The following is a 26593-nucleotide window of genomic DNA, read 5'->3' as shown; positions in this document are numbered from 1 at the left end:
CTCCCTTTGCACCTACAATATTTATGGTGTTTTTAGTAAGGGTGCAACCGGAGGGTAGTTTTTGAACGGTGGATCTCTCGGCTCCTGTATCTACTAAAAATTCTACCTCCTCCTTTTGGGGACCTAATTTCAACTTTACTCGGGGCTCCGTAGATGTTTTAGTCCCCAATAAGTAGAGCCCCTGACCCCCCTAATCATTTTTAAACATCTGTTCATCCTGTTGTTTCTTTTTACAATTCCGCTTCAAATGCCCTCTCTTCCCACAATAATAACATTCAATTCCTGTTTCTTTATTTTCTGGTCTAATTGGCTTTCCTTCTTTGCTGGGTCCCTTGTTGTCTGTCCTCATGGACCCTGGTTTGCTAACTCTCTGTCCTTCTCGGACGGCTGCAACTAAAATTTTGGCCTGCTTCTTCTGACTTTCCTCATCTCTGCGTACATACACCTTCTGAGCCTCTCTCAACAACTCGTCCAACCCTCTGTCCTGCCAGTCTTCTAACTTCTCTAATTTCTTTCTTATGTCCACCCATGATTTAGCCACAAACTGTGTTTTCAGCAGGGCTTGACCCACGGCTGTATCAGGGTCATTCCAGAATACAACTGCAAACTTTTCCTTAATCTTTCTAACCAGTCGGAGTTTCATCCTTTTTCTGATACTCATTGAAGGCCTTATTTATATTTTGACCTCTGGGAACCGCTTCTCGTATTCCCTGAATTATTATATCTCTTAAATCACTCATATTTTGTCTATCTCCTGCAACTTGATGGTCCCAATTTGGTCTCTGTAGGGGCCATTTCACATCCCCCTGGGACCCATGCTGATGTCTTTGGTCCCAGTGTCTCATCCCTGATCTCCTAATCATATCCCTTTCCTCAGATGTGAAGAGTATCCTTAAGATAGCCTGAATTTCATCCCAGGTGTAAACACTAGGGCCCAAAAATTGATCTAGTCTTTCGGAGACCCCTAAAGGGTCCTCGAGTAAACTTCCCATTTCCTTCTTAAATTCTTGGACGTCCCCAGAATTTAAGGGTGCTGATACAAATCCCACTCCACCCTGATTTCCCCCCATGGCAACTTCTCTTAGGGGCAATAAATGTGTCGTTTCTTGGTCTCTCCGAGTCCCACTCCGAGTTTTCATCCCCTCTGTTTCTACCGGGGCAGAAGGGGTCGGGTGAGTTTTCATCCCCTCTGTTTCTACCGGGGCAGAAGGGGTCGGGTGAGTTTTCATCCCCTCTGTTTCTACCGGGGCAGAAGGGGTCGGGTGAGTTTTCATCCCCTCTGTTTCTACCGGGGCAGAAGGGGTCGGGTGAGTGGGTAATTGAGGATATATTCGGGGTGGGGATGGAGGGGGTGATGGATTTGGGGATGGCAGGGGATTTGGAGCCGGGACATACGGGGGTGGGGAGGGTTGGTTAGTTGGGTCCCACTGTTCGCATGGGGGCCCCTTCGTCTTTTTCTTTTTGGTTAAGGCAAAAATATAACTTCTAGCCGAGGATATTATCCAGAGGCTGGCATATTCACTTTCTTCTAAACTAAAAGGTTCTTTTTGGTTCACATATACATTCAGGGCTTGACATACCCAATCTTCAAATGACCCAAAAACTGGCCAAAACAATTTATCAGCCCTTATCTGTTTCCCCCCCATATTTCCATACAATAATGTATCATCTTTTCCTTATTTTTCCCTTTACGAGATGGCCAATCATCCCAATATTTAATCATTAATCCCAAGGGACTATCTACCGGTATATCAGATAGATGGCTCTCCTCCTTTTTGAGGGTACTTCTCAGTGAGTCCCCTCCCGGGCCAGAAACTTTACTCTTTTTCTGCCCCATCGTCTTGAGGTGCCTTCTTTCTCTCAATACCTTTCGCTTCCCTCCTTCGGTGGCCAAGTCCCTCGCGGGAGATTGGAACTGCACCTAGAAGAGGTCCGCACTCGCTTCGCAGAGATTTCTGCATCTCACACATTCACACCCTCAAGGAATCCCGTCCCCAACCAGCGGTTTATACTTACGTATCTCTGCCGCCTGGATCTTCGTGCACGATTTTACAGGGTGTTAGGAGAGCTTGTCTTTCTTTCCTTGCTTGCTACGCTCAGGTAATTTGAGTCCGTGAAGGTCAGAGCGAGTCCGGAGCGGGACCTGCCAATCCAGGACCATCCAAAGATGGGGGCGCCCTCCCGAGTTGGGGCCGCGCACCAGCCTGACTCTGATCACGTCGGGGTCACCAAAATTGTTATATACCGACAGAGCCAATTTTTTATATAACAATATATTTATTGAGAATAGCAAGCAAGCAGCGCTGGGCGGCCGGGGAGTCCGCGCTCTACCAACGGCTCACAACTTTCTGTTATAGTTACATTTCTTATATACAGTTCATGCACCCCTTTCTTGTAAGTCTCCGCCTTGTCCTGCTTCCTCTTTCTTCACTCGTGTAGGTTTGTTACTAGGCAGATTCGGTCGATCTTCTCAAGGGAGGAGTGTCTTTTGATGTAGAATGTCTTTTGTTGTGGAGAAATGCAGTCGTGGCAGAGTTAATCCCCTTATCTGGTAAATTATAGCCATTGTCTTTTCCCTCCTTAGCTAGTAAGTTATAGCCGTTGCCCTTTTCCCGTGACCTTTACGCACCATTTAAGCAAGCCTTGTTATTTACACAAGGCATCTGCTAAATCTCAATATGTCTCTTCCCCCTTCCCAATTGGTATGTAAGCCTTATTGTCTTCTTTCAATTCAACACGAATTACACAATGTCAGGGAACAATTTGGTTCCCTGTCGATTACAGTACCATACAGTGTAAGCTTTGTAGCTCATAGCACAAAATGTCAAGTGGCGTAACAGCAGGGAACACACCCAACACTGAGCCAGCGTATCTTCTGCAAGCTCTTTTTTCTTTCTCTTTCTTTTTTTTTTTTGTTTTGTTTGCGAGTCAAAGATTAAGTATAATTAATTGGAGGATTACCCATATGTCATGGCTAGATGGCAGATATGTGCCTTAGAAACACAGTTTTTCAGTCTTGTGCAATTACTTTGAAATGATGCTTCTGCCAGATCAGAGATTTTTATTTTTACACTCTGGTCAGATACAATAGATTTACACTATATACCAAGTAAACGGTAAGACTGTGAGAGCTACAGCTCAGTTAATTTTCCCTGACAATAAAACCGACAGCACTCAAACCTCTGCATAAATCTTCCTCGGAATAAGGGCAGAGGCCCTCTCCACGCATGCACATACATACGCACGCACGCACGCAGCCACACGCCAGCGTGCTGCGGCCCCTACGGAGCACGGAGCCTTTTGCGGCCCTGGCCCAGCGGAAGCCCACCGTGCACACCCCACCACTCCCGTAGAACGTTGAAAAGAACACTCCCTTCCACACTGCCCCAGCTCGCCAGGGGCGATTACGTAAATGTCAGCCCCGCCCCCCTTCCGCGCTGCCCCCTGCTTGGAGGATTATGCAATACCCAGCACATAGACCTACTGTACCACACGCAGCCCCAGCGGCGCAAGGGGCGGGGTGTCCAGCCTCACCCCCCAGCAGCCTCCATTGGCCACCCCTCGAGAGTGCTCGGCGTGGATTGGGGTGTTGCTGCTGTCACTTGCAGCTGACTGACAGGTCGGCCGGCCATGAGAGAGAGAGCGAGTGCGTGCGTAGTTTTGACCTACTAACATACATCCTTTCGTGTTGCCGCATGTTCCCTCACTCCGCGTTGCTCTGCTCCCGGGCAAGCGGGACGCTGTTGCTTGCCCGTCCTTACTCGCCTCTCCTCGGCCAGGTGCAAGGAATGCTCCGCTTACCGCGCTGCACTGAAGGCAGGAATGCGCGCTCGGAGTGGCGTCATGTGCGGGAGCCTGGGGGGGTGGGGCGCAGGGCGCATGTGGGTGCGGAGCTTGTTTGCTGTGTGCGTGTGTGTATAACGTTTTGCTGGCGTGTCAGTGCTGGGGCTCGGCGCCTGAAGGTAGCAGGCACGACGTGTGCGTGAGTATGAAAGGCCATGGTAATTTCGGTGCAGAGTTAAGGATTAGGTCGTTAATTACAACCCTTTTGTGCGTTTACGAGAAAAATCGGAGTTTTGTGCCGATGGATTGTCAGGCCGCCGGAGAGATCCCATTTTCACACGGTATTGGGGGATGTTGTTTGTGGGCAAACTGAATTAATGGTAGCAGTCTGCCCCACAGCCCCCGTGTTTTGCTAGGCTGTGTTTGCCTAAGCCTTTTTCGTCACTTTTGTCGCTGTTTTTCAGACTCTACGGGACTGATCACATAATAGTTCCTGGAAATGTTGCATTATGTAACCACATAATTTGCTGGCAGTCAGGTTAGGAAGAGGGAGCTAATTATGCGATTTTATAATCTTGCTACAAAGAAACTGGGAGAATCACGCTTAAAAATGTAACTAACAGATTTTGTTAAAGTACATTTAATAAGGAAAGTAGACAACTGGGTAAGTGGGGAAGTAACTCGTGCTTGCTGACCGTGTTGTGTACCTTAAAATGAAATTTGTGTTAATCTATATTTAGCCCTATCACATTTTAGCAATTGTGGCTTCATGTGCTATTCCTGGTCTTTTCTCCAGAGCTGTGCATATAGACGTTCAAGGCCATTTGCTTGGATTTTTAACTCCATGCTTTCAGAGCCCTTTTGATAAGGCTGTATTTTTAGGAAGGCTTTTTACCTAGACACTAAACAATTTCTTTGGTACTGGCTTTTACTTGTCACCCTTTTAAAAGAGGGCAACATGTAATTTAAGAGAGGAATGAATTTAAGAAAATGTCAACAGTGCTGAAGAAGTGAGATGGCCTACCTGTGTCCTGACAGCTGCAGTGGGCTTGGGTGAAGAAGTAATGTCAGGCCCAGGGGGCAGAGGAGTACCCCAGTCCCATGAAATCGGGCATTTTAGTGTGGCATACAACAAAAGCAGAAGTAGGTCAGTATGACGTTTTTGGTAGCACTAATCTTTGGTTAGTTGTTGTGTGATCACGACCGGAATGCATGTGCTGTGGGTCACGGGGAATGCTACCGAAGGGAGTATCGCAGCAGTGCTGGTATGGGGTGGGGGCTCCCGATCCCGCGCCCCGGCGGCTCTGACCGCCCCGAGGACTTGCACAACACGAGGCGCGGAGGTTACTGTGTCCTCTTGCTGGGGATGGCGGCGGTCTGGGACCTTTCGAACGTCCGCGCGTCCATTCTTATTTATTTTCTATTTTTAACTCATCTTATTTGCTAAAGGACTGTTAACTAGCTTTCAAAATATCCAGCTTCCTGAATTTGACTTCAAGGCTTCGAGTTTATTTTGGATTTTATTTATTTTAAAGGACCCAATTTGAAAGGTGTCAAAAAGCTTAGAGTCTTCCCATGAGCAATAGGAACTTACATGACCTCTTCACAGCTTATCTTATCCTAAGAAGGAACGGTATTTTCCATGCTTTGGCTGAAACTTGTAGAACATACGTGCGTTCTATCTATTGCAATAAAAGGAATGCACAGTCTAGAAAAGATATCAGTACTCTTGCATTTTTCAATCCTTTATCTTGAAATAAAGCTCATAAATAAAATAAACCTTTAGCTCATTCTAAATTGACTTATTTTAACTAATAGTTGTGCAAACTATGTTTATGCAAGAGTTTCCTTTTCCAGACAGCAATCTTGCTGCTGTTATAACATCACTATGATGCAATAATGTGTACAACTGAGTCTTATTACACCCTGTTAAGCAATGTATCTGACTCCTCAGCTTAACTGACTCTTCTAGGTGACCTTGTCATGATTATTACAGTCAGTTATGAGATATAAATGTGCTTAGGATGTGTAATAGGAAAAAACCCACAAGTTCCTGTGGCCCATTCTATGACAAAATGACAGTTGATTTCAGTGTTAGTATTTTACAGTGTTTGGGAGGGAGGAATTTCAAACAAGATATTTGTAACTGTCTAATACCGATGGTGATGACTGTCAAAAATAAGATTGTGTAAACAAGGGCATACTTGGATGTGATTCAAAATGTAATAGAAGCAATGTTTCTGAAAACTTTTTGGTTTTAAAGGTATACCTCAAATGGATTAGTATTGGGACCTTGTTAAATATCCTGCTTTTTTTTCTTTCTTTTTTTTCTAATTCACATGTTGAATTGATCCATGTCCAAGTTAGCATCCTCTGAGACTGAATCTGGTCACAGATATTATATGAATCTATTTGTTTTCTGTTGGAAAGAAAGCCTAATTTAAAAGATTTTTCCTTTTTTTGTAAGTTGCCACATCTTGGTGTAGCTTTCAGTTCTGTCCCCAAAGTATTTAAATAATAAACCAGTTTTTGCCATAGAGATGGCTTCACAGCAGTATAACAATATAGATGCCAGTCCTGCAAGACCTCCTTTTATGATTAGAACTGAACACTTAGACTCTCAATAAAGAAAATGAGGCTTTGTGCATGCAGTAGTTTTCCCTTCTGGACTATCTTGCAGGATTAGAGCTCTAAAGATTGCTATTTCTCTGTTTCATTTGCAGTGAGTGGTAGAGATCAAGATTTTTTACAGGCAATGTTTCTTTTATATATTTGTACTTAAGTTTTTATATAATAAGATGCAAGTTTAGAGCATCATCTGGGATTTACTGACATAATTCTACTGCCTTTTAATAGAGTTACATAAATTTAGATCAGCTGAAGGTCTGGTCCATGCTTGACATTTGTAAGACTAAAAGTTAAAGCATGTTATTAAGGGCTTTGTCCAAATGCCTCTTAAACACTGACAGGCATGGGGCATCGACCACCTCTCTGGAAGCCTGTTCCAGTGTTTGACCACCCTCTTGGTAAAGAAGTGTTTCCTAATATCAAGTCTAAACCTCCCCTGGTGCAGCTTTGACCCATTCCCATGTGTCCTGTCACTGGATATGAGGTAGAAGAGATCAGCACCTCCCTCTCCACCTGCCCTCCTCAGGAAGCTGTAGAGAGCAATGAGGTCACCCCTTACTCTCCTTTTCTCCAAACTAGACAAACCCAAAGTCCTTAGCCATTCCTAATAGGACATGCCTTCCAGCCCTTTCACCAGCTTTGTTGCCCTCCTCTGAACACATTCAAGTACCTTAACATCCTTCTTAATTTGTGGGGCCCAGAACTGCACACAGTACTCAAGGTGAGGCCACACCAATGCTAAATACAGAGGGATAATCACCTTTTTTGACCATCTGATTATACTGTTTTTGAGGCACCCCAGGATGCAGTTTGCCCTCTTGGCTGCCAGGGCACACTGCTGACTCCTATTGAGCCTGCTGTCAACCAGCACCCCCAGATCCCTTTCTGCAGGGCTGCTCTCCAGCCACTCCTCTCCCAATCTATACTTGTGCCCGGTGTTACTCTGTCCCAGGTGCAGAACGCGGCATTTGTTCTTGTTAAATTTCATCCCGTTGATGGTTGCCCAATGCTCCAATCCATCTCAATCCCTCTGCAAGGCCTCTTGGCCCTCAAGAGAGTCACCAGTACCTCCCAGTTTGGTATCATCAGCAAACTTGCTAATGGTGCATTCAACTCCTGCATCCAGATCATTGATAAATATATTGAACAGAACTGGCCCTAGAAATGAACCCTGAGGAATGCTGCTGGTGCCCGCTTGCCAGCCAGATGTAGCCCCATTCACTACAACAACTTGAGCTCTGCCGTTTAGCCAGTTCTTCACCCAGCGCACTGTGTACCTGCTCATCCCACAGTTGGACAACTTATCCAGAAGGATGCTGTGAGGGACAGTATAAAAAGCCTTCCTAAAATCTAGAAAAACTATATCCCCTGCCTTCCCTTCTTTCACTAGGTGGGTGACCTTATCATGGAAGGATATCATAGATCATAAAATGGTTTGGGTTGGAAGGGACCTTAAAGATCATCTAGTTCCAACCCCCCTGCCATGGCAGGGACACCTTCCACTAGACTAGTTTGCTCAAAGCCCCATCCAACCTGGCCTTGAACACTTCCAGGGATGGGGCATCCACAGCCTCTCTGGGCAACCTGTTCCAGTGCCTTACCACCCTCACAGTAAAGAATTTCTTCCTAATATCTAATCTAAATCTACCCTCTTTCAGTTTAAAACCATTACCCCTCATCCTATCCCTACACTCCCTGTTAAAGAGTCCCTCCCCATCTTTCCTGTAGGCCCCCTTTAAGTACTGGAAGGCCGCTCTAAGGTCTCCCCAGAGCCTTGTCTTCTCCAGGCTAAACAACCTCAACTCTCTCAGCCTATGCTCATAGGGGAGGTGCTCCAGCCCCCTGATCATCTTCGTGGCCCTCCTCTGGACCTTCTCGAGCAGGTCCATGTCTTTCTTATGTTGGGGGCCCCAGAGCTGAACACAGTACTCCAGGTAGAGTCTCATGAGAGCAGAGTAGAGGGGGAGAATCACCTCCCTCAACCTGCTAGCCACGCTTCTTTTCATGCGGCACAGGATGCAATTGGCTTTCTGGGCTGCGAGTGCACATTGCTGGCTCATGTCCAGTTTTTCATCCACTAATACCCCCAAGTACTTCTCCACAGGGCTGTTCTCAATCCACTCATCACCCAGCCTGTATTTGTGCTTGGGATTTCCCTGACCCATGTGCAGGACCTTGCACTTGGCATTCTTGAACTTCATGAGGTTCGCATGGGCCCACCTCTCAAGCCTGTCAAGGTCCCTCTGGATGGCATCCCTTCCCTCCAGCGTGTCAACTGCACCACACAGCTTGGTGTCGTTGGCAAACTTGCTGAGGGTGTGCTCAATCGAACTGTCCATGCCGCCAACAAAGATGTTAAACAGCACCGGTCCCAATACCAACCCCTGAGGAATGCCACTCATCACTGGTCTCCACTTGGACATCGAGCTGTTGACCACAACTCTTTGAGTGTGACCATTCAGCCAATTCCTTATCCGCCGAGTGGTCCATCTGTCAAATCCATGTCTCTCCAATTTAGAGACAAGGATGTCATGCGGGACAGTGTCAAATGCTTTGCACAAGTCCAGGTAGATGATGTCCATTGCTCTTCCCTTATCCACCAATGCTGTAACCCCGTCGTAGAAGGCCACCAAATTTGTAAGGCACAATTTACCCTTAGTGAAGCCATGTTGGCTGTCACCAATCACCTACTTATTTTCCATGTGCCCTAGCATATTTTCCAGGAGGATCCGCTTCATGATCTTGCCCGGCACAGAGGTGAGACTGCCTGGCTTGTAGTTCCCCGGGTCTTCCTTTTTTTCCCTTTTTAAAAATGGGGGTTATGTTTCCCCTTTTCCAGTCAGTGGGAACTTCCCCGGACTGCCACGACTTCTCATATATGATGGATAGTGGCTTAGCCACTTTATCCGCCAGTTCCCTATGGACCACGGATGCATCTCATCAGGTCCCATGGGCTTGTACACCTTCAGGTTCCTTAGATGGTCTCAAACCTCATCTTCTCCTACAGTGGGTGGTTCTTCATTCTCCCAGTCCCTGCCTTTGCCTTCTACTACTTGGGCGGTGTGGCTGGAGCACTTGCTGGTGACGACTGAAGCAAAAAGGTCGTTGAGAACCTCAGCCTTCTCCATGTCCCAAGTAACCAGGTCTCCCATATCCTTCCGGAGAGGGCCCACATTTTCCCTAGTCTTCCTTTTATCACCAACATACCTATAGAAGCTTTTCTTGTTGCCCTTGACGTCTCTAGCCAGATTGAATTCTATCAGGGCTTTAGTTTTGCTAAGCTGATCCCTGGCTGCTTGGACAATTTCTCTGTATTCCTCCCAGGCTACCTGTCCTTGCTTCCACCCTCTGTAGGCTTCCTTTTTGTGTTTGAGTTTGTCCAGGAGCTCCTTGTTCATCCATGCAGGCCTCCTGGCGGTTTTGACTGACTTTCTCTTTGTTGGGATGCATCGCTCCTGAGCTTGGAGGAGGTGATCCTTGAATATTAACCAGCTTTCTTGGACCCCTCTGTAGGGTTCGGCGTTCGGAAGATCTCGCGATGTCACGGAAAGTTAGAGGGTTAGTCGCAGCCTTATGATGTGTCTGTAATCCCGCCTACCCTTGTTAGTATAAAAGGAATTAACTGCGCAATAAAAGGCGGAAGTTGGCGCTCACACTGTGTGTGTTATCTGTCTCTTTCCCTGGTCTGGGCCGACCAGTGATCTAATCGCGGCACCTTGATATGTGGCGAACGCTACACCCTCTTCCCTCCAGGGCTGTATCTCATGGTACTCTAGCAAGCAGATCCCTGAAGAGGCCAAAGTCTGCTCTCCTGAAGTCCAGGGTAGTGAGCTTGCTGTGCGCCCTCCTCACTGCCCTAAGGATCTTGAATTCCACCATTTCATGGTCACCGCAGCCAAGGCTGCCCTTGAGCTTCACATTCCCCACCAGCCCATCCTTGTTGGTGAGAACAAGGTCCAGCTTAGCACCTCTCCTCGTTGGCTCCTCTATCACCTGGTGAAGGAAGTTATCATCAACGCATTACAGGAACCTCCTGGATTGCTTATGCCCTGCCGTGTTGTCCCTCCAACAGATATCGGGGTAGTTGAAGTCCCCCATGAGGGCCAGGGCTTGTGAATGTGAGGCTGCTCCTATCTGTCTATAGAGGGCTTCATTGGCTCAGTCTTCCTGGTTGGGTGGCCTGTAACAGACCCCCACTATAATGTCACCTGTCCCTGCCCTCCCTTTAATCCTGACCCATAAGCTCTCAGTCGGCTCCTCATCCGTCCCCAAGCAGAGCTCCATGCACTCCAGCTGGTCATTGACATAGAGGTTGACACCCCCTCCTTGTCTCCCCGGCCTCTCCTTCCTAAAGAGCCTGTATCCTTCCATTCCAACACTCCAGTCATAGGAGCCATCCCACCATGTCTCCGTGATGCCAATGAGATCATAGCCCTGCAGGCATGTGCACGTCTCTAACTCCTCTTGTTTATTCCCGATGCTGTGTGCATTTGCATAGAGGCATTTAAGTTGGGCCCCTGATGAAGCTGACTTACTGTCTGGAGTGGCTGAAATTCCTTTGTGCTGCTCTTCAGGTGCTCTCCTGCTGACCTGTGATCCCTCTCCAGGTTCTGGGCATCTATTGCTGGCACTGGCATCAAACTGGTAGGAGTGAGATGGATTGAGGTTCCCCTCCCCCAGCAACTTTAGTTTAAAGCCCTCTTCACCAGCTTGGCAAGCCTATGACCGAAGACGGTCTTCCCCTTCTCTGACAGATGGACCCTGTCAGCCCCCAGTAGACCAGGTTTCTCAAAGCGAGTCCCATGGTCTAAGTAGCCAAACCCCTGGCTGTGGCACCAGTCCCGTAACCATTTGTTGATTCATCAGATTCGACTGGCCCTTTCAAACTCCTTCCCTTTGACTGGGAGGATTGATGAAAAAACTACCTGCGCTCCAGAGTCCCTTACCACCACTCCCAGGGCTCTGTAATCCTTCTTGATACTCCTCAGACTGCTCCCAGCTGTATTGCTGGTGCCCATGTAAAACAACAGCAGCGGATAATAGTCGGTGGCTTGGTAGTCTCTCGGTGACATCCCTGATACAAGCCCCCAGTAAGCAGCACACCTCTCTAGAGTGCGTCAGGTCGGCAAATGGGTGCCTCTGTACCTCTCAGAAGACAGTTGCTACTACTATCACCCGTAGCCTTTTCTTAGTTGTGCTGGTTGTTATACGGGGAGCATATCGGGCTGCCTTACTCAGCTCCAGCATCTCTTCTGATGTGACGGGTTTTTCCTCTTCAGTCTGCAGAGCTGTGAAGCAGTTCTGCAAGGGCATCTCAGGCTTCGGGGGAAGTGTCTTCCTCCTGCTGGTCCTTGCTGTTGCAAGCTTCCATTCTTCTGCATTATCAGCCCCCCTCCCTTCCGTGTGTGCCAGTGGGGGAGTTTTTGGCTGTTTGGCCGTGGGCTGTGGGTCCACTGCAGACTGTGCTTGGAACTAGCTATCTAACTCCTTCTCAGCCCCCCTGATGCTACACAGCCTTCTCACTGCGTCCTGCAGCTCAGCCACCTGCTGCAGGAGGTCCTCCACCTGGGCATACCTTTTGCAGGCAAGTCTGCTGCCTGTCCCTGCCCCAGGGGAAAGGTCTAGGCACTTCCTGCAGTCTGAGGTCTGCACTGCAGCCTCTCCCTTCAGCAGCTCCATCTGGGTGGAGGCATCAGCCACCACTGGGATAGATGGTGCAGACCCCCCAGCCGGAGCTGCAGCCTTTGCTCTCAGACAAGTTGTCCCGATCCAATGTCGGGGAAGGTTTCGATATGATCCCAGGAGCGAGATTAAGACACAAACAAGGTCAAATGCCATATACCCAAAAGAGCTTCTATTATCAAAAGTAGAAAATAGTAGCGATAGGATAGAATGGAAGAAAAGGCAGAAATCAAGCAAGCAGTCAGGATAGAGTTGCAAGGATAGTCACCACCATGGATCCAGCGGCATCCTGTTGGTCCTCAGTCTTCAATTCTTCGGTGGTGGGTGCACACCACGGCTTGTCTCCACAGTTTTTTATAGGGCATATTTCAATGATGCATGCACATACATACTGTTCACGCAGTGTTCACGCACTGCAGGTTTCCTCTATCGCACCACCATCACGTGATCAACATCAGAAATCAGTACCTTATCCCAAAGACTACAGTTTCCATGAGAATGGTAGTCTCCGCATTCCTGCGTGCTTTGCTGGCTCCGGCCTGTATCCTCCCCTGGATGCCTCAGTGGCCTGATAATCATCCTTATGGACAGAAGAGTGCCCTGCTTAAACAAGCCATCTCTGGGATAAGTGGCTCATCACAGCAAACAATCCTTGAGAGAATGGCTTGAGATGACAGTCCAGTCTCTCACAACAAACAATCTTGAGACAAATGACTTGAGATAACAATTCAGTCTCTCACACAAGTGCCCACCATTCTGCCTTGAGGGTCAGGTAGGATGAGTACCCTCGGCCTGTGCAGGTGGTCACAGAACAGTGCCTGGTTACTGGGTTATGTGGACTTCAAGCCTCTCCACTCGGCCAGTGGAATGCCCCTCCTTAGAGGAGGCGCCACGCCACGCCCGGCCCTGTTTGCCCGCTCTCTTCCCAGTGCTCCTGATCGCTAGTGCTCCCTAGGGCTGCCTTTTGTGAGAGTGGGGGGTGGCCGCCGTTACTCCTGGCCCTGCCCACGCATTGTCAGCTGCTCTCCCTCATGAGAGCTGCGGCTCCTGGTGGGTCTCTGAGCTCTCCTGGGGTTTTCCCAGCTCAGGACCCCCCCCCCCCGCTGCGATCCCCCACTCCACTGTGGAACGTCCCTGCATCGGAGCTGATCGGCTCTCGGCAAGTGACTGTTGGTGGCGGTTACACTGCATTTAAGTCTGCTGCCGTTAATCCTGGCCCTGCCCACGCCTCGTCAGCTGCTCCCCCTCATGAGAGCTGCCTGCAGCCCAAGGTCTATCAATATTATTAAAGACTGAGGCAAAAAACCGCATTGAATGCCTCTGCTTTTTCTTCATCCCTATTAGTCAGGTGACCATCTTCAACAAGTATCGATCCAATGTTTTCTTTAGACCTCCTCTTGCTATTAACATACTTAAAAAAGCCCTTCTTATTATCTGAAACAACACTGTCCAGTTTCAATTCTAGTTGAGCTTTGGCCTTTCATGTCTTCTCCCTGCATATATGAACCACAGCTCTGTAATCTTCGTGCAGAACCTGACCTCGCTTCCAGAGGTCATACAATTTCTTTTTCCTCCTGAGTTCCATGAGGAGTTCCCTGTTCAGCCAAGCTGGTCTTCTGCCCTGCTTGCTTGATTTATGACACAATGGGATTGCCTGTGCTTTTAAAAGGTGGTTCTTAAAAACTGACCAGCACTCATAGACCCCTAATGATACCGAAAAAGCTGGTCAAAGAAACTCTCTAAGACTCGTTTTGGAGTTTTAGAAAGCAGGCATTCTTTATTGCAGCACTGGATGCACGGGGGATAATTCCACCTAGCGTGCATGCCACAGCTTTAAGATTAACAGGTTATATAGAATAACTAATTGCATATTAATCAGATTAGTATACATATACATAAAAATGATTGCAACTGATTATCATAGTACTGCCTACATCCGATCATGTGCAATAAAGGATCCATTTGAGTCGAAGGGCTGCTTTTGCGACCACCGACCCATTTGAAGTTCTTGCTGGCTGTCCTTGAAGTCTTTATTCTTGTCCTTGTTCTTTGATCTTGAAGCTTAACGCAGTTTCAATCATATGTGTTCAGTCTCAACATTGTTCTCATCTAGCGTACAGGAACATCTAGTCATAAGAGCAAAGATCTGCAAAACTTATGAATAATTACTAGTTAATCACTTGACTAGACTTGGTAATTATCTCCCCGGTTACCCTTTGTCCATTGTTTTAACAATAGTGTTAATATATATAATTTATCAAATCTCACTTGCACAGTCACCTAGCAGCAAACCAGTTTTCATAGAAGGTACAAAATATTAAAACCATAAAAGTTTGAACAAATCACATGAAATGTATGGACATATGCTATCACTAAGGCCTCAAAAGCAGATTCCCTGGTGTGGTGGGTTGACCCTGGCTGGACGCCAGGTGCCCACCAAAGCCGTTCTATCACTCCCCCTCCTCAGCTGGACAGGGGAGAGAAAAAATGTAACAAAGGGCTTGTGGGTCAAGATAAGGACAGGAGAGATCACTCACCAATTACCATCACAGGCAAAACAGACTCAGCTTGGGGGAAATTAACTCAATTTACTACAAATCAACCAGAGTAGGGTAATGAGAAATAAAACCAAATCTCAGAACACCTTCCCTCCACCCCTTCCTTCTTCCCGGGGAACAGCTTCACTCCCGGATTCTCTACCTACTCCTGCCTGCGGCGCAGGGGGATGGGGAATGGGATTTACGGTCAGTTCATCACACATTATTTCTGCCGCTTCATCCTCCTCAGGGGCAGGACTCATCACACTCTTCCCCTGCTCCAGCATGGGGTCCCTCCCATGGGAGACAGCCCTCCACAAACTTCTCCAACGTGGGTCCTTCCCACGGGCTGCAGTTCTTCACGAACTGCTCCAGCATGGGGCCCTTCCACGGTGTGCAGTCCTTCAGGAGCACACTGCTCCAGTGTGGGTCCCCCACGGGGTCACAAGTCCTGCCAGAAAACCTGCTCCGTGGGCTCCTCTCTCCACAGATCCACAGGTCCTGCCAGGAGCCTGCTCCAGCGTGGGGTTCCCATGGGCTGCAGGTGGATATCTGCTCCACTGTGGACCTCCATGGACTGCAGGGGGACAACCTGCCTCACCATGGTCTTCACCCGGGCTGCAGGGGAATCTCTGCTCTGGTGCCTGGAGCATCTCCTCCCCCTCCTTCTGCACTGACCTTGGTGTCTGCAGGGTTGTTTCTCTTACATGTTCTCACTCCTCTCCCTGGAGGCTGTTTCTCTCTGTCCCAACTTTTTTCCTTCTTAAAAATGTTATCACAGAGGCGTTACCACTATCGCTGATTTGCTCGATCTTGGCCGGCGGTGGGTCCGTCTCAGAGCCAGCTGGTATTGGCTCTGTCGGACACAGGGGAAGCTTCCAGCAGCTTCTTACAGAAGCCACCCCTGTAAACCCCCCCCCCCCGCTACCAAAACCTTGCCACACAAAACCAATACACCTGGGTACTCTACTAAGTAGCTCCCTGAATAGCTTAAAGTTTGCTCTCTTGAAATCCAGGGTAGCAACTCTGCTGTCCTTTTTTCTCATTACACTGAAAATTTTAAACTCAGCCATTTCGTGATCACTGTGGCCAAGACAGCCACCTACCATCCCCCACGAGTCCTTCTCTATTCACAAACAACAAGTCTAGGAGGGCATCTTTCCTAGTTTGCTCACTGAATACTTGTGACAAGAAATTATCTTCCACAAACTTCAGGAATTTCCCAGACTTGCTTGTCACAGCAGTATGGTATTTCCAGTTGATGCCTGGGAAGTTGAAATCTCCCATAAGGACAAGGGCTACTGATCCTGAAATTTTTCCTAATTGCCTATAGAATAACTCATCACTGCTTACATCCTGGCTGGGCCATCGGTAGTAGATTCCCACTACAACCTCTGCTTTGTTTTCCATCCCCCTAATCCTCATCCAGAGGCTTTCAACCACATCATCCCTAACTGTAAGGGCTGTGCAGTCAAACCTCTCTCTTACATACAGAATTCATCTCCTCCACCTCACCTGCCCTGCCTATCCCTCCTCAACAGCCTGTAGCCCTCCATCCCAGCACTCCAATCCTGGGACTCATTCCATCAAGTCTTACTAATACCAATGATATCGTAGCTCTGGGAGCTGACTAATGCTTCAAGCTCATCCTGTTTGTGTGTGTTGGTGTACAACCATTTCAGATGCGCTCCTGAGCCCTCAGTACTCCCTGGAGCAGTGGTAAAAGTTCCCACTAGCATTGTCACCTTCAGGCGATGCCATGCCAACCCTTGGCTTACGTACTGCAATCCTGTTGGTATCCCCTTCCCCCATCGATTCTAGTTTAAAGCTCTCTCAATCAGTCCTGCCAGCTTATGCCCAAAGATGCGTTTTCCCTATTGGGACAGGTGAATCCCATCAGGCCCCAGCACACCTTGTCTGTAGAAGGCCCTTCCATGGTTTAAAACCCCAAAGTTTTGGCACAGGCACCAATCCTGGAGCCAGGTATTGATATCCTGGGCTTGCCTGTTTCTTCCGAAATCTCCCCTCATTACTGGGAGGATTGAGGAAAACGCTGCCTGTGCTCCCGAATGTTTTAGCATTCTTCCCAGGGCTCTGAAGTCTCTTTTGATTGACTTCAGACTTTTTGTTGCAACATCATTTGTACCCACATGAAAGAGTTCAATAATAGAAATCTATTTGTCAGAATAATTAACATATGATTTTGTATTTTTGTTTTGTGGCCCTTAATTGGGGGAAACAATAAAACAAAATGATGAATTTCAGTATTTGAAATTAGGGATGCCGAGATTTTATTTGCAGAACATTGTTACTATTAAGTTATTGCTTTGTGCAATCTAGTTTTTCCTACTGTCAAGTGATGTGATATTTAAATAAAATGGCATGATATATATGTATAATTAAAACTCAGAGAAGCAAAAGTAATTTATATATTACTTTATATAAACATTTAAAGTTTTTCCTGGTTTTGGGCAAATTGAACAGGTCTGATAGAATTATACTGACTTTCCAAGCCAGTTGAAGAAAATACAGGTTGAATTTGTACCTATTTGTAGCGTTCGCCACATATCAAGGTGCCACGATTAGATCACTGATCACCCCCCAGATCAGGGAAAGAGACAGATAACACACACAGTGTGAGCGCCAACTTCCGCCTTTTATTGCGCAGTCAATTCCTTTTATACTAACAAGGATAGGCGGGATTACAGACACATCATAAGGCTGCGACTAACCCTCTAACTTTCCGTGACATCGCGAGATCTTCCGAACGCCGAACCCTACACCTATTAACCTTGACTGATCTTTCTGAGGAACAGCTATTTTTAACATGTGTTTAGATCTCTCCAAATAATAATTTTACTTTCATAATTTGTGTATTTTACCTTTAGGAAGAAAACTATACTTTAATGAGTTAATTTGTAGTTATTAGGATAAACAGTAACTTTAACTAATTTTCCTAACAATTAAAGTCTTTTATATAAATTACATATGATATCAGCTTTCTCGATACAACTTGGAGTTGGGCAATATGAAAGTGCAGTAGTATTCCAAGTGCCATGATGAGCTTATTCATTTTTTTTATATTTGATTGAAAAGTGTCATAAGAAATGAATGATTCTTGATGTTTGCATAAATTATATTGTATAGACACCTATCATGATTTTCTTTCAATAAGACAATCAACATTTTATCCAAAATGCTTCATCTTGTATGAAGCATCATCATCAGTGTTCCACTGACCTAATTACATGTTGATCTTGGAACCATAAACACTTAAAATGCCTATTAAGTTGTAAGAAAAGGGGACCCTAATGCAGGAGCACTAGTTCTGTATTTCTCCATGTTGTTGTAATGGATTCAGCAGTAATTGGTGGTAACATTGGTATTGTAAATTTTGTTTCCTTCTTTGACCTTGGATAATCTATAATAGCATAGCATCCAGTTACCTAGTGCTTCCAGAAAGTTTGAACTTCATTTGCTCCCCATTGCCTAGATCCTCTTGCCCACAAATCTAGGGATAATATCACTATTCCAGTGGAGTTGGCATCAAAGTTTTTCTTCAGCAGGAACAGAATTTTACTGAAGGTGCTAGATATAAGACAAGAATGAGTATGTTGGATGATTTCAGTAGAGGTTGGTTTGGGCTTTGGAGGCCACATCCTCAGTTAAAGAGGATTTCTTAATTATTATAGACCTGGAAGGTGCATACTTTTTGTCTATGAAAAGCAGTAGTTGTAGAGTAGCTCCAAAATGTTTAAGCAGTGTTTAGTTAGGCTGTGTATCCATCAACTAAAATTAAATTCAGTTTCCTCCCCTGTATGTGCATAATATTATTTCTCTACTTCATAAAAGTCTTGAGGTAGTTAGCAAATATTTTAAAAATGCTTTGTAGATATATTACCTGATCAGAAAGTAACTCCCGAAACACACAAAATATGTTTAGAGAGGAGACATTGCTTTATTCTGCACAGGGTGCAAGGTGGAAGATTTCCACAAACCGAGCACACCTACTGAGGTTTTTTTCAGTCCATACTTATATGCTAGTTAAAACACCACGCCTATCTAATACATATGTTCCACCTAACTATTGCATATTCATTATGTTGAGCAAGCATGACGTGTTGTTCTCTTGAGCAATCATCCCAGAGTGTTCTACCCCTGCGCGGGGGTCTCTGGTGGTCTTCAGTGGTCCTTTGGGGAAGAATATCCCTACACCTTTTGTCCTTTTATGGTCATGTGTCATCTGAGGACACCAGAGTCTCTGTTTCTCTTGCCAACACCTCGTTCTCAGTGCGGAAGGAGGATGTATGTCCTTGATTAGCAAGTCTGTGACTCTGAAATGTCAAGGCACCAGATAACGGACTATTATCCAAACACTCCTTAAGCATCCTCTATTGTAAGCAGAATCTTAAACTAGATAAGCTTTACCTTGAGTACACAGTAATCTAAACAGTCCTTGAATAGCAAGCATACCACCCTTCTCATGTTTTAGTTTTTTTCTTTAAGCTATCACCGCCTTCTTATTTGTTAATCAGTCTTTTGAAGGCTTGAGGCAACAGATAGAAAGTACAAAATATATTCTTCAATTTTTCAAATTACAGAGTACAAACTGGTCATGTTTGGGTATCTATGAGCAGGTTCTATACCAGCCCTGGTATGTGAACAAATTTTTAAAATACATAACCTTTGACAGAATGCTAGCAATAACATAATTATATGATACCTATGTGGAACATGGAAAACAACAACTAGAAATATGTGCAGACGTATCAATGTGAGCTTTTATTGTTTTTCGACACTTTGCTACATAGTGGTTTGAGCTGTTTGTTTATTAAAAAGACATTGATAAATGCATCGTTCTTCTTTAAAATGGGAAGTTATTTTGCATTTATTTTCCTTTTTTTTTTTTAAGGACTGAGGTAAAATTTGCAGACACAGCTTTACAAAAGTGAAGTTTGTTTGAAAGCATCTGACTGCTTGAAATGGGATTTAATTTAGTTTTGTAGAGCAACAGAATTAAATAGATATCTCATTACAGAATACATTTTGAAAAATTAAGCTTGGAGATAATGTGAATTATTTTGATAAATACAAATAATAATATGCAGTTACTCTGGAGAAACATGTATGTGTGGAGACCTATGTGCGTATTGTAAAGCAGAACTGACTTAATTAAATTACAAAGAACAGAGGGAAGATTGAAGGACTGAGTCACAACCCTTTGACACATTTCAAGTATTACAATCTGAATACGCAAATCCCCAGGGTAAAATTCTTAATGTACTATTTTGACATGGATAAATGAAATTTTCCTGATTTCTGCATGTGTAATTTCTTGCTTAAATAGTATGAATTCTATGGAAGTCTCATTAATATTTGGATCTGGGATTGTATCCTGCTTCTATTGAAGCCAATGGCAAAATTGCTGTGGGAGCAAGACTGGATCTAATTGTTAGGGTCGAGTGTTATTACACTGTTACATTGGCACTCAATGTCATTAACATCAAGCAACAACAACAACAAAAATCTTTTATAATGACTAATGTAAGGTACTATTAAATGTTGGTTTTATAATACTTTATGAGGGAGTGATAAAACAATTGAAAAATTAATCATAAGGGAAAATATTGGAATTTGAAATATAATCAGAGGAATCATTACAGTTCATTAATTTACATGTAAATACTCATGTTTTCCAGTGGAATTATAAAATGCAAGTGAAGTGAAATGGCTTTTTTTATTGAAGACATTTTACCATTATCGTCAGATGGAATTTAATTTGTTTACAGACTCAGTATTGGGTTGATCCACGTGGAGAACTATTAACAAACTAGGGCTTTGAGTCCTGTTTGTAAAGCAGCAATTTCAGTTACCGTGATAAAAGTGTTCAGGTAATATGTGGAAAGAGCTAGAGCTTTATTGTTTTGTTAGCTGACTAAACCAATGGCATTAGAACTAATTATATAAATATCAAACCAGTAAGACTGACATAAAACATGTGGCTTACACTTTTGTCTTTACTGATGTACTCTGGCTGAAAGCAGAGTTGAATGCTGCATGCAAAACCACCATTGTTTTGATACACACTTATATTTGCTGTAGACTTACAAGCTACCGATTCTATGGTCGTTCTACTTGTGCCAGGAACAATGTGTACAGGAGGGAGACTGGCCAAAACAGGAGTTACCAGTGCTAAAACAAGCAGATTATGCCCTCAAATGCCCCAAACTGTAGAAGCCCCGTGAAGCAAGGGACATGAACTCTGCAGCTTGTTGGATTTTAAGTGTAGGTTAACACCAGTATCTGGCTGCATGAGACTGCTTGGACTTGCAATTGAATTTTCATTGATTAAATAGAAGATCATACTGATGAGCTATGCCCATGGTCTGCATGCGTTTAGAAAAAACCCTTTCTGCTCTTTATTATTACCAGTTACTATCATTACTAATATTTTCCCTAAATTGTAGTGTTGGATGGACACCAAAGTGGCATCACTTTGAGCTGGAGACCATACAGATAGATACAAAGACATAGTTCTTGTCCTGAAACAGTCTTATTTAAGAGAAAACATGTTGCTTCTGTATTTGCCAGAATTATGTGTGTATTTACTAGTTTGAATTGATATGATTGCTCAAAAAGGGATTTTAAAACTTGAAGTGCATGCATGTGTGTATACACACATGCATACAACACACATTTTATATATATATAAACTTACAGGATACAAAAGCAGTAGTTAAATGTTTGATAACTTCATGGATAGTGTTATTTTAGGACAATAGAAAGCACTCTAGCTTCTCTAAATCAGTTTATGTTATTTTTAATCTGTGGAGGACCCAAATATATAGCACTGCTAAATCATGCACCACAGCTGTTTTCTGAAGAGATGTTTTAATTTGGAAGGACAAGATACTTTCCAGTGCTGCTCATCAACATGTCTGGTGTTCAGCAGTGTTAAGTGTTAGGTTTAAGTCAGTGATACCATGGAAAGTTCTGTGACGTTATTGTCAGATCAAATTTCAAATATATTTTTTTTTAAATTAATTTTCCTTGGATCATATTGTATTTGTTTTGGAAGCAAATCTGCTACCTAGGTATCATAAAGCTTAGAATATCAGTTGCTTCAGTGTCAAGCTTCCTTCATATTACAGCAGGTTTAATGAATCAAATGCTAGTCTAAGCTTTTTATTGAAAGTTACTTTTGAATGCCCCAAACCAGCAATTCCTAAACAGTAATCAAATTCTTTATTTATTGAAGGTTATTTAGAAGATTCTCATCACCTCTGCCAAGAAAATTGGATCTAGACACTTCTGTTTGAGAATATGAAACAAAAGGAAGAATATGTGTGGATTTCAAAGTACTGCATTAAGTTGTGGTATGAGAAGTACTGGGGAAATAGTTTGCTCTGTTGCTCATTGTAGATCTATTACAAATAGTATCTGATGCAGCTGAGAAAAATGCAGACCCTTAAAAAGGAACATGGACCTGTTGACACAAGTAGCAATGTGGACAAAATCATGGTACTTAAGTCTACTTTAGCAGAAGTGTCTGAAGAATTGTCTACAAATGAAGAGATACTACTCACTGAAGCAAGTAGTGGAAAAAGCAAATCTTCAGCTTGCCGGAGAAAGCGAGAATTCATTCCAGATGAAAAGAAAGATGCTATGTATTGGGAGAAAAGGCGGAAAAATAATGAAGCTGCTAAAAGATCTCGTGAAAAACGACGACTGAATGACCTTGTCTTAGAGAACAAACTAATTGCACTGGGAGAAGAGAATGCCACTTTGAAGGCAGAGCTGCTTTCTTTGAAGCTGAAGTTTGGTTTAATTACTTCTGCAGCCTATGCCCAAGAGATACAGAAACTCAGTAGCTCAACAGCTGTGTATTTCCAAGATTATCAAAGTTCCAAATCAAATATTAATTCATTTGTGGATGAACATGAACCATCTATAGTTGGTAGCAGTTGTATTTCTGTCATTAAGCATTCTCCTCAAAGCTCTATGTCTGATATGTCTGAAATATCATCAGTAGAGCATACTCAGTCAAGTTGTATGCAAAACAACTGCAGAAGTCCTGAAAATAAGTTCCAGATTATAAAACAGGAGCCCATGGAATTAGAGAGAGAGCCAAGAGATGACAGAAGTTCACAGAAAGCATCCATATATCCACACTACATGGGAACTACCTTTAACATGTACTCACATTCTCCTCCTCTGTTCCGAGACAATAGGTCCTCCAGTAATTCCCCCAGAACTTCAGAAACTGATGACAGTGCAGTTGGAAAGTCATCCGATGGAGAAGATGAACAGCAGGTTCCTAAGGGTCCAATCCATTCCCCAGTTGAACATAAAAATATTCGTGCAACAGTTAAAGTTCCAGAAGTGAATTTTTCAGCTTTGCCTCACAAGCTTCGAATTAAAGCCAAAGCCATGCAAGTTAAGGTGGAAGCAGTAGATAATGACTATGATGCTGCACAGAAACTATCATCACCTATTGATATGTTATCAAAAAGACCTGTTGAGCTTGAAAAACACACTGCACAAAACTTGGTGCATTCTTCTCGCACTCCTTTCTCAGTTCAAGTGACTAATATCCAAGACTGGTCTCTCAAACCAGAACTCTGGCATCACAAGGAACTCAATGTAAGAATTCAGAGTAGTTGCAAAACTGAAATTATTGAAATAAAAGACAGTATCTTCAATGTCTCTGAGTCAGAGAACCTGTATTTGAAGCAGGGCATAACAAACTTATCTGCAGGGGTTGCTTCCCTTAAAAGACTTATAACTACACAACAAATCTCTGCATCAGACTCTGGTTAAGTTACTACTGAATAAAGGCTTATTGTTGTTTTTTAAAAACAATGGCATTTGCAGTAGATCAATATGTTTTCTATTATGCTGACTTATCACTGGACTTGTGATGTCATTTCACTGTAATGTTCACATAATGTCTGGTGTCTTTTTGTGCACAAATTATTATGGAGAGTAGGCTGTGTTATGATCATTATGCCTCATGTATAGTCAAATAGCCGGTACTGAAGCCTATATATAGTGAACTTTGTTTTCTTCTTCTAAAGCGTGCAAGTTACCAGTTACAATAAAATATTGGTGACAAACACAAAACATCTACTCCAGTTCAATTGATTTTTATGAACTTGTAAATATGTTAATAAAAAAAAAGAAAAAGGCTTGTTTCTTACGCTGTGCTCAACTTATATGTTTGTTTTTTACAGCCAAACTTACACATATTTTAAATTGTATTTTTTTTCCTTAAGACCTTTTTAGAAGAGAATTGAAATAAAGTGGATATTTATAAATGAAACAGTATCCAATTCATAGCCTTAGCTTTCTTTAACTTACTTCTTAGTATAAATTAACCAAAAGCCACACAAATTCTAACACAGTAATCGTAATATCAAGGAACTTTTTCTCCTGTCTCATGTGAGAGAGAGTATTGGGTTTCCTGAATGGCTTACTATAACAAACTTTTTTCAGTATTATAACTTTGTGTTTTAGATTAAATTAGTTATGTTGGACTTGTGCATCTTCAAGTTTTAAGAGCCTTGAAGTGACAAAATTGGATAATGTCGTCTTTGCCAAGGTCTGTGCTTATGCCTGTACAGGCATGGAAAGAAGTATGGTCAAAGGCTACTGGATCTATAAACTCCAAGCTTAACTTGGCAAAATCTATATAAGGACAGGCAATAGTAAGTAGCAGTGTTAGAGGAGATAATCTGCTATTTCAGCTCCTGCTGTGGGGCATAAAAGAATTGTAAGTATGAAATAAGGCTTACAGCCAATATGGCTTTGGTTTTAATGGCTTAGTTAACTGAACTGGAATATCCTGGCTGACTGCAAGGCATTTTGCTAGAAATTCTTAAATATAAAACAGAATATATGGAGGACAATCCAGATAGTACTAGCCCCTTAAAATTTGCATAGACAAGGACTTCTTCATATGATGACTGGACAAGGTTTTAGTGTTCTTGTCTGAGAAGAGCCATTGGAACATGGAGATTGTATTGCATCATACCCCCTTGGCTGGGCTTACCAAAGTCTTTCATTTAAAAAAATTAAAATAATTTATAAATAGAACATATATTTGGCAGAAGTCCTTCTCCCGTTCTCTTAAAGTACTAATTAATCAGATTAACAAATAAGCACTTTCTGAAAAATTTCTTTATGGAAATGTTCCATTATAGATCATGGAAATTAATAGTCTTAAAATACTAATTAAGAAAGCAGAATGGAGTTAGTGATTTTTAATTTCATATTTGACTAGAGTGAGAGAAAGTTTGTCGATTTATTTTTGGGATGAAGAGCAGTCTGAGTCTCTTCTGATAGCTCTGAAGTTTGGTCCAGCAGTCAGGGCAATGGCAAAACTCCCTGATGTCAGCAAGGCCAGGATTTTATTCTTTTTTTTTTTTTCAGGCACTGATGATTCACAGTCACATTCTGGGTGGACCTTGGCACAGAAATCAATGGTACAATTTGAACTTTTTTGAGCCTTTTAATTGCTGAGCTGTATTTGTGACATTGAGAGTTAATAACACACAGATTCCTTTCTCAAAAATTGCCTCTTAATTCTTTTCTCATACCTTAATAATACAATAGACCCCATAGTCAAGCTCTCTATATATTTGGTAAGTAATATAGATGACATCTCGGTGTTATTGAAAATAAGATCAAGATTATTGCATGAAGAAATAAATAAATACATTGAATTACAAGGATATGAGACACCAGGCAGTGATTGCTACTAGCTTTTTGCTTGCTAAATATCTTCTGTAAGTAACTACAAAATTCTATAAATATTTTGTATATTATTTATCACATGTAATGCGTTCAAGGAGAGGACTTAAAAATCTCAGTGTTGCTATGTGTGTAAACTTAGATCTATTGTGTTTTGGGTTTTTTTTAATTTATTGTTACTGTTTGTCATAATTGAAGATTATTATCCTCCTTTTAGCTCATATTTTCCACTATTTTGTGTATTTCTTTTGTGCAATTAATACTTAAAAGCAATGATGTAGTTAATTTGTTGAAGGGTGTCATTGCAAGTAAGCTATAGCATGGAACTTAAGAGCACAATCAGATGCTATTTATGCCCCCCCCCTTTAGTATTTGAAAAAAAGAAATAATTTGTCTTTTGTTCAAAACTAGAACTAATTACAACATGATTTTCTATTATGTTCATCATATTAGTCCAATATGTAGGTTAGTAGGTGTTATCTCTACAATTCTGCAGTTGATGACAAATCATTCTATGCCCAAGTTATTACTTCTATGGCTAAAATTTGGAGTATCTTCCATAAACTGAAGTTATAAAATGCAGGAGTGTGGGTGGTTCATATAAAGCTAGATTTTTGTCTACAGTCTCATCCTCTAAACTGGACAACTGAAAAATAAATTTGGTGTAGCAGACCTCCTCACCTAGCCCCATCTTTAGCCTGCTTTCCTCCAGCATGTTGTATCGGGGAAGCCGAAGAATTGCCACTGATCAGTAGGAGGGAGAGAATGCAGGGGACTCTGCTCCCATACTCCAACTTGCAGCAGCAGTGACTAATAAATTAGAACATAAATAGTAAGGATATATTTTCCTGTCCTATCTCACAGGAACACTTAAAAGATGGGTATGGTTATGTGTAAGTTTACACTGCAGATTTATATTGTTACCCTTTCACATGTCTGGGTTTATATATGGCATATTTAAAAAACAGATAAGGATCTTTACACCCCCAGGAGTAAATTATTCACTGTTAAAAATGTGTATAAGTGGTGATTTTGGTGTGTGGATGTGCTTATTTTGGAAAAGGATATGTAACATGAATGCTCTTATACTCTGTCAAATCCTGTGGAAAACACTTGAATCAAACTTGAGAAGTGGGTTAGACTTTTATTTTGGTCAAGTTAGGCATATACTAGAACTACAGTGACTGAAAAATGTCTGTAGGGTATGCTTT

The 26593-nt window shown here is 43.2% G+C and overlaps 1 protein-coding gene across 5 annotated transcripts; it reads left to right on the top strand.

Annotated features, from left to right (window-relative positions):
• Positions 1-3589: 3589 nt before the first annotated feature.
• Positions 3590-26228, top strand: LOC104312872 (nuclear factor interleukin-3-regulated protein). 5 transcript variants are annotated; one of them, XM_069774957.1, is made up of 3 exons: positions 3590-3816; positions 21889-23273; positions 25062-26228. In XM_069774957.1, the coding sequence occupies exons 2-3, from the start codon at positions 22074-22076 to the stop codon at positions 25149-25151; spliced, it is 1290 nt and encodes a 429-aa protein (XP_069631058.1). In that variant the 5' UTR covers positions 3590-3816; positions 21889-22073; the 3' UTR covers positions 25152-26228. The 5 variants fall into 5 exon arrangements, with proteins under 5 accessions (XP_069631058.1, XP_069631055.1, XP_069631053.1 ...); XM_069774954.1 differs by lacking the exon at positions 25062-26228 and having other exon boundaries at positions 3595-3779; positions 21889-23753; XM_069774952.1 differs by lacking the exon at positions 25062-26228 and having other exon boundaries at positions 3595-3816; positions 21889-23753.
• Positions 26229-26593: the final 365 nt, after the last annotated feature.

The sequence above is a fragment of the Haliaeetus albicilla genome, chromosome W, assembly GCF_947461875.1.
Source record: "Haliaeetus albicilla chromosome W, bHalAlb1.1, whole genome shotgun sequence".
NCBI lineage: Eukaryota > Metazoa > Chordata > Aves > Accipitriformes > Accipitridae > Haliaeetus > Haliaeetus albicilla.
This window is presented reverse-complemented; position numbering and strand designations above follow the sequence as displayed.

Bases quoted from the DNA above. Each gene is read 5' to 3' on its own strand.
- LOC104312872 (XM_069774954.1), top strand. From the start codon at position 22,074: ATGCAGCTGAGAAAAATGCAGACCCTTAAAAAGGAACATGGACCTGTT.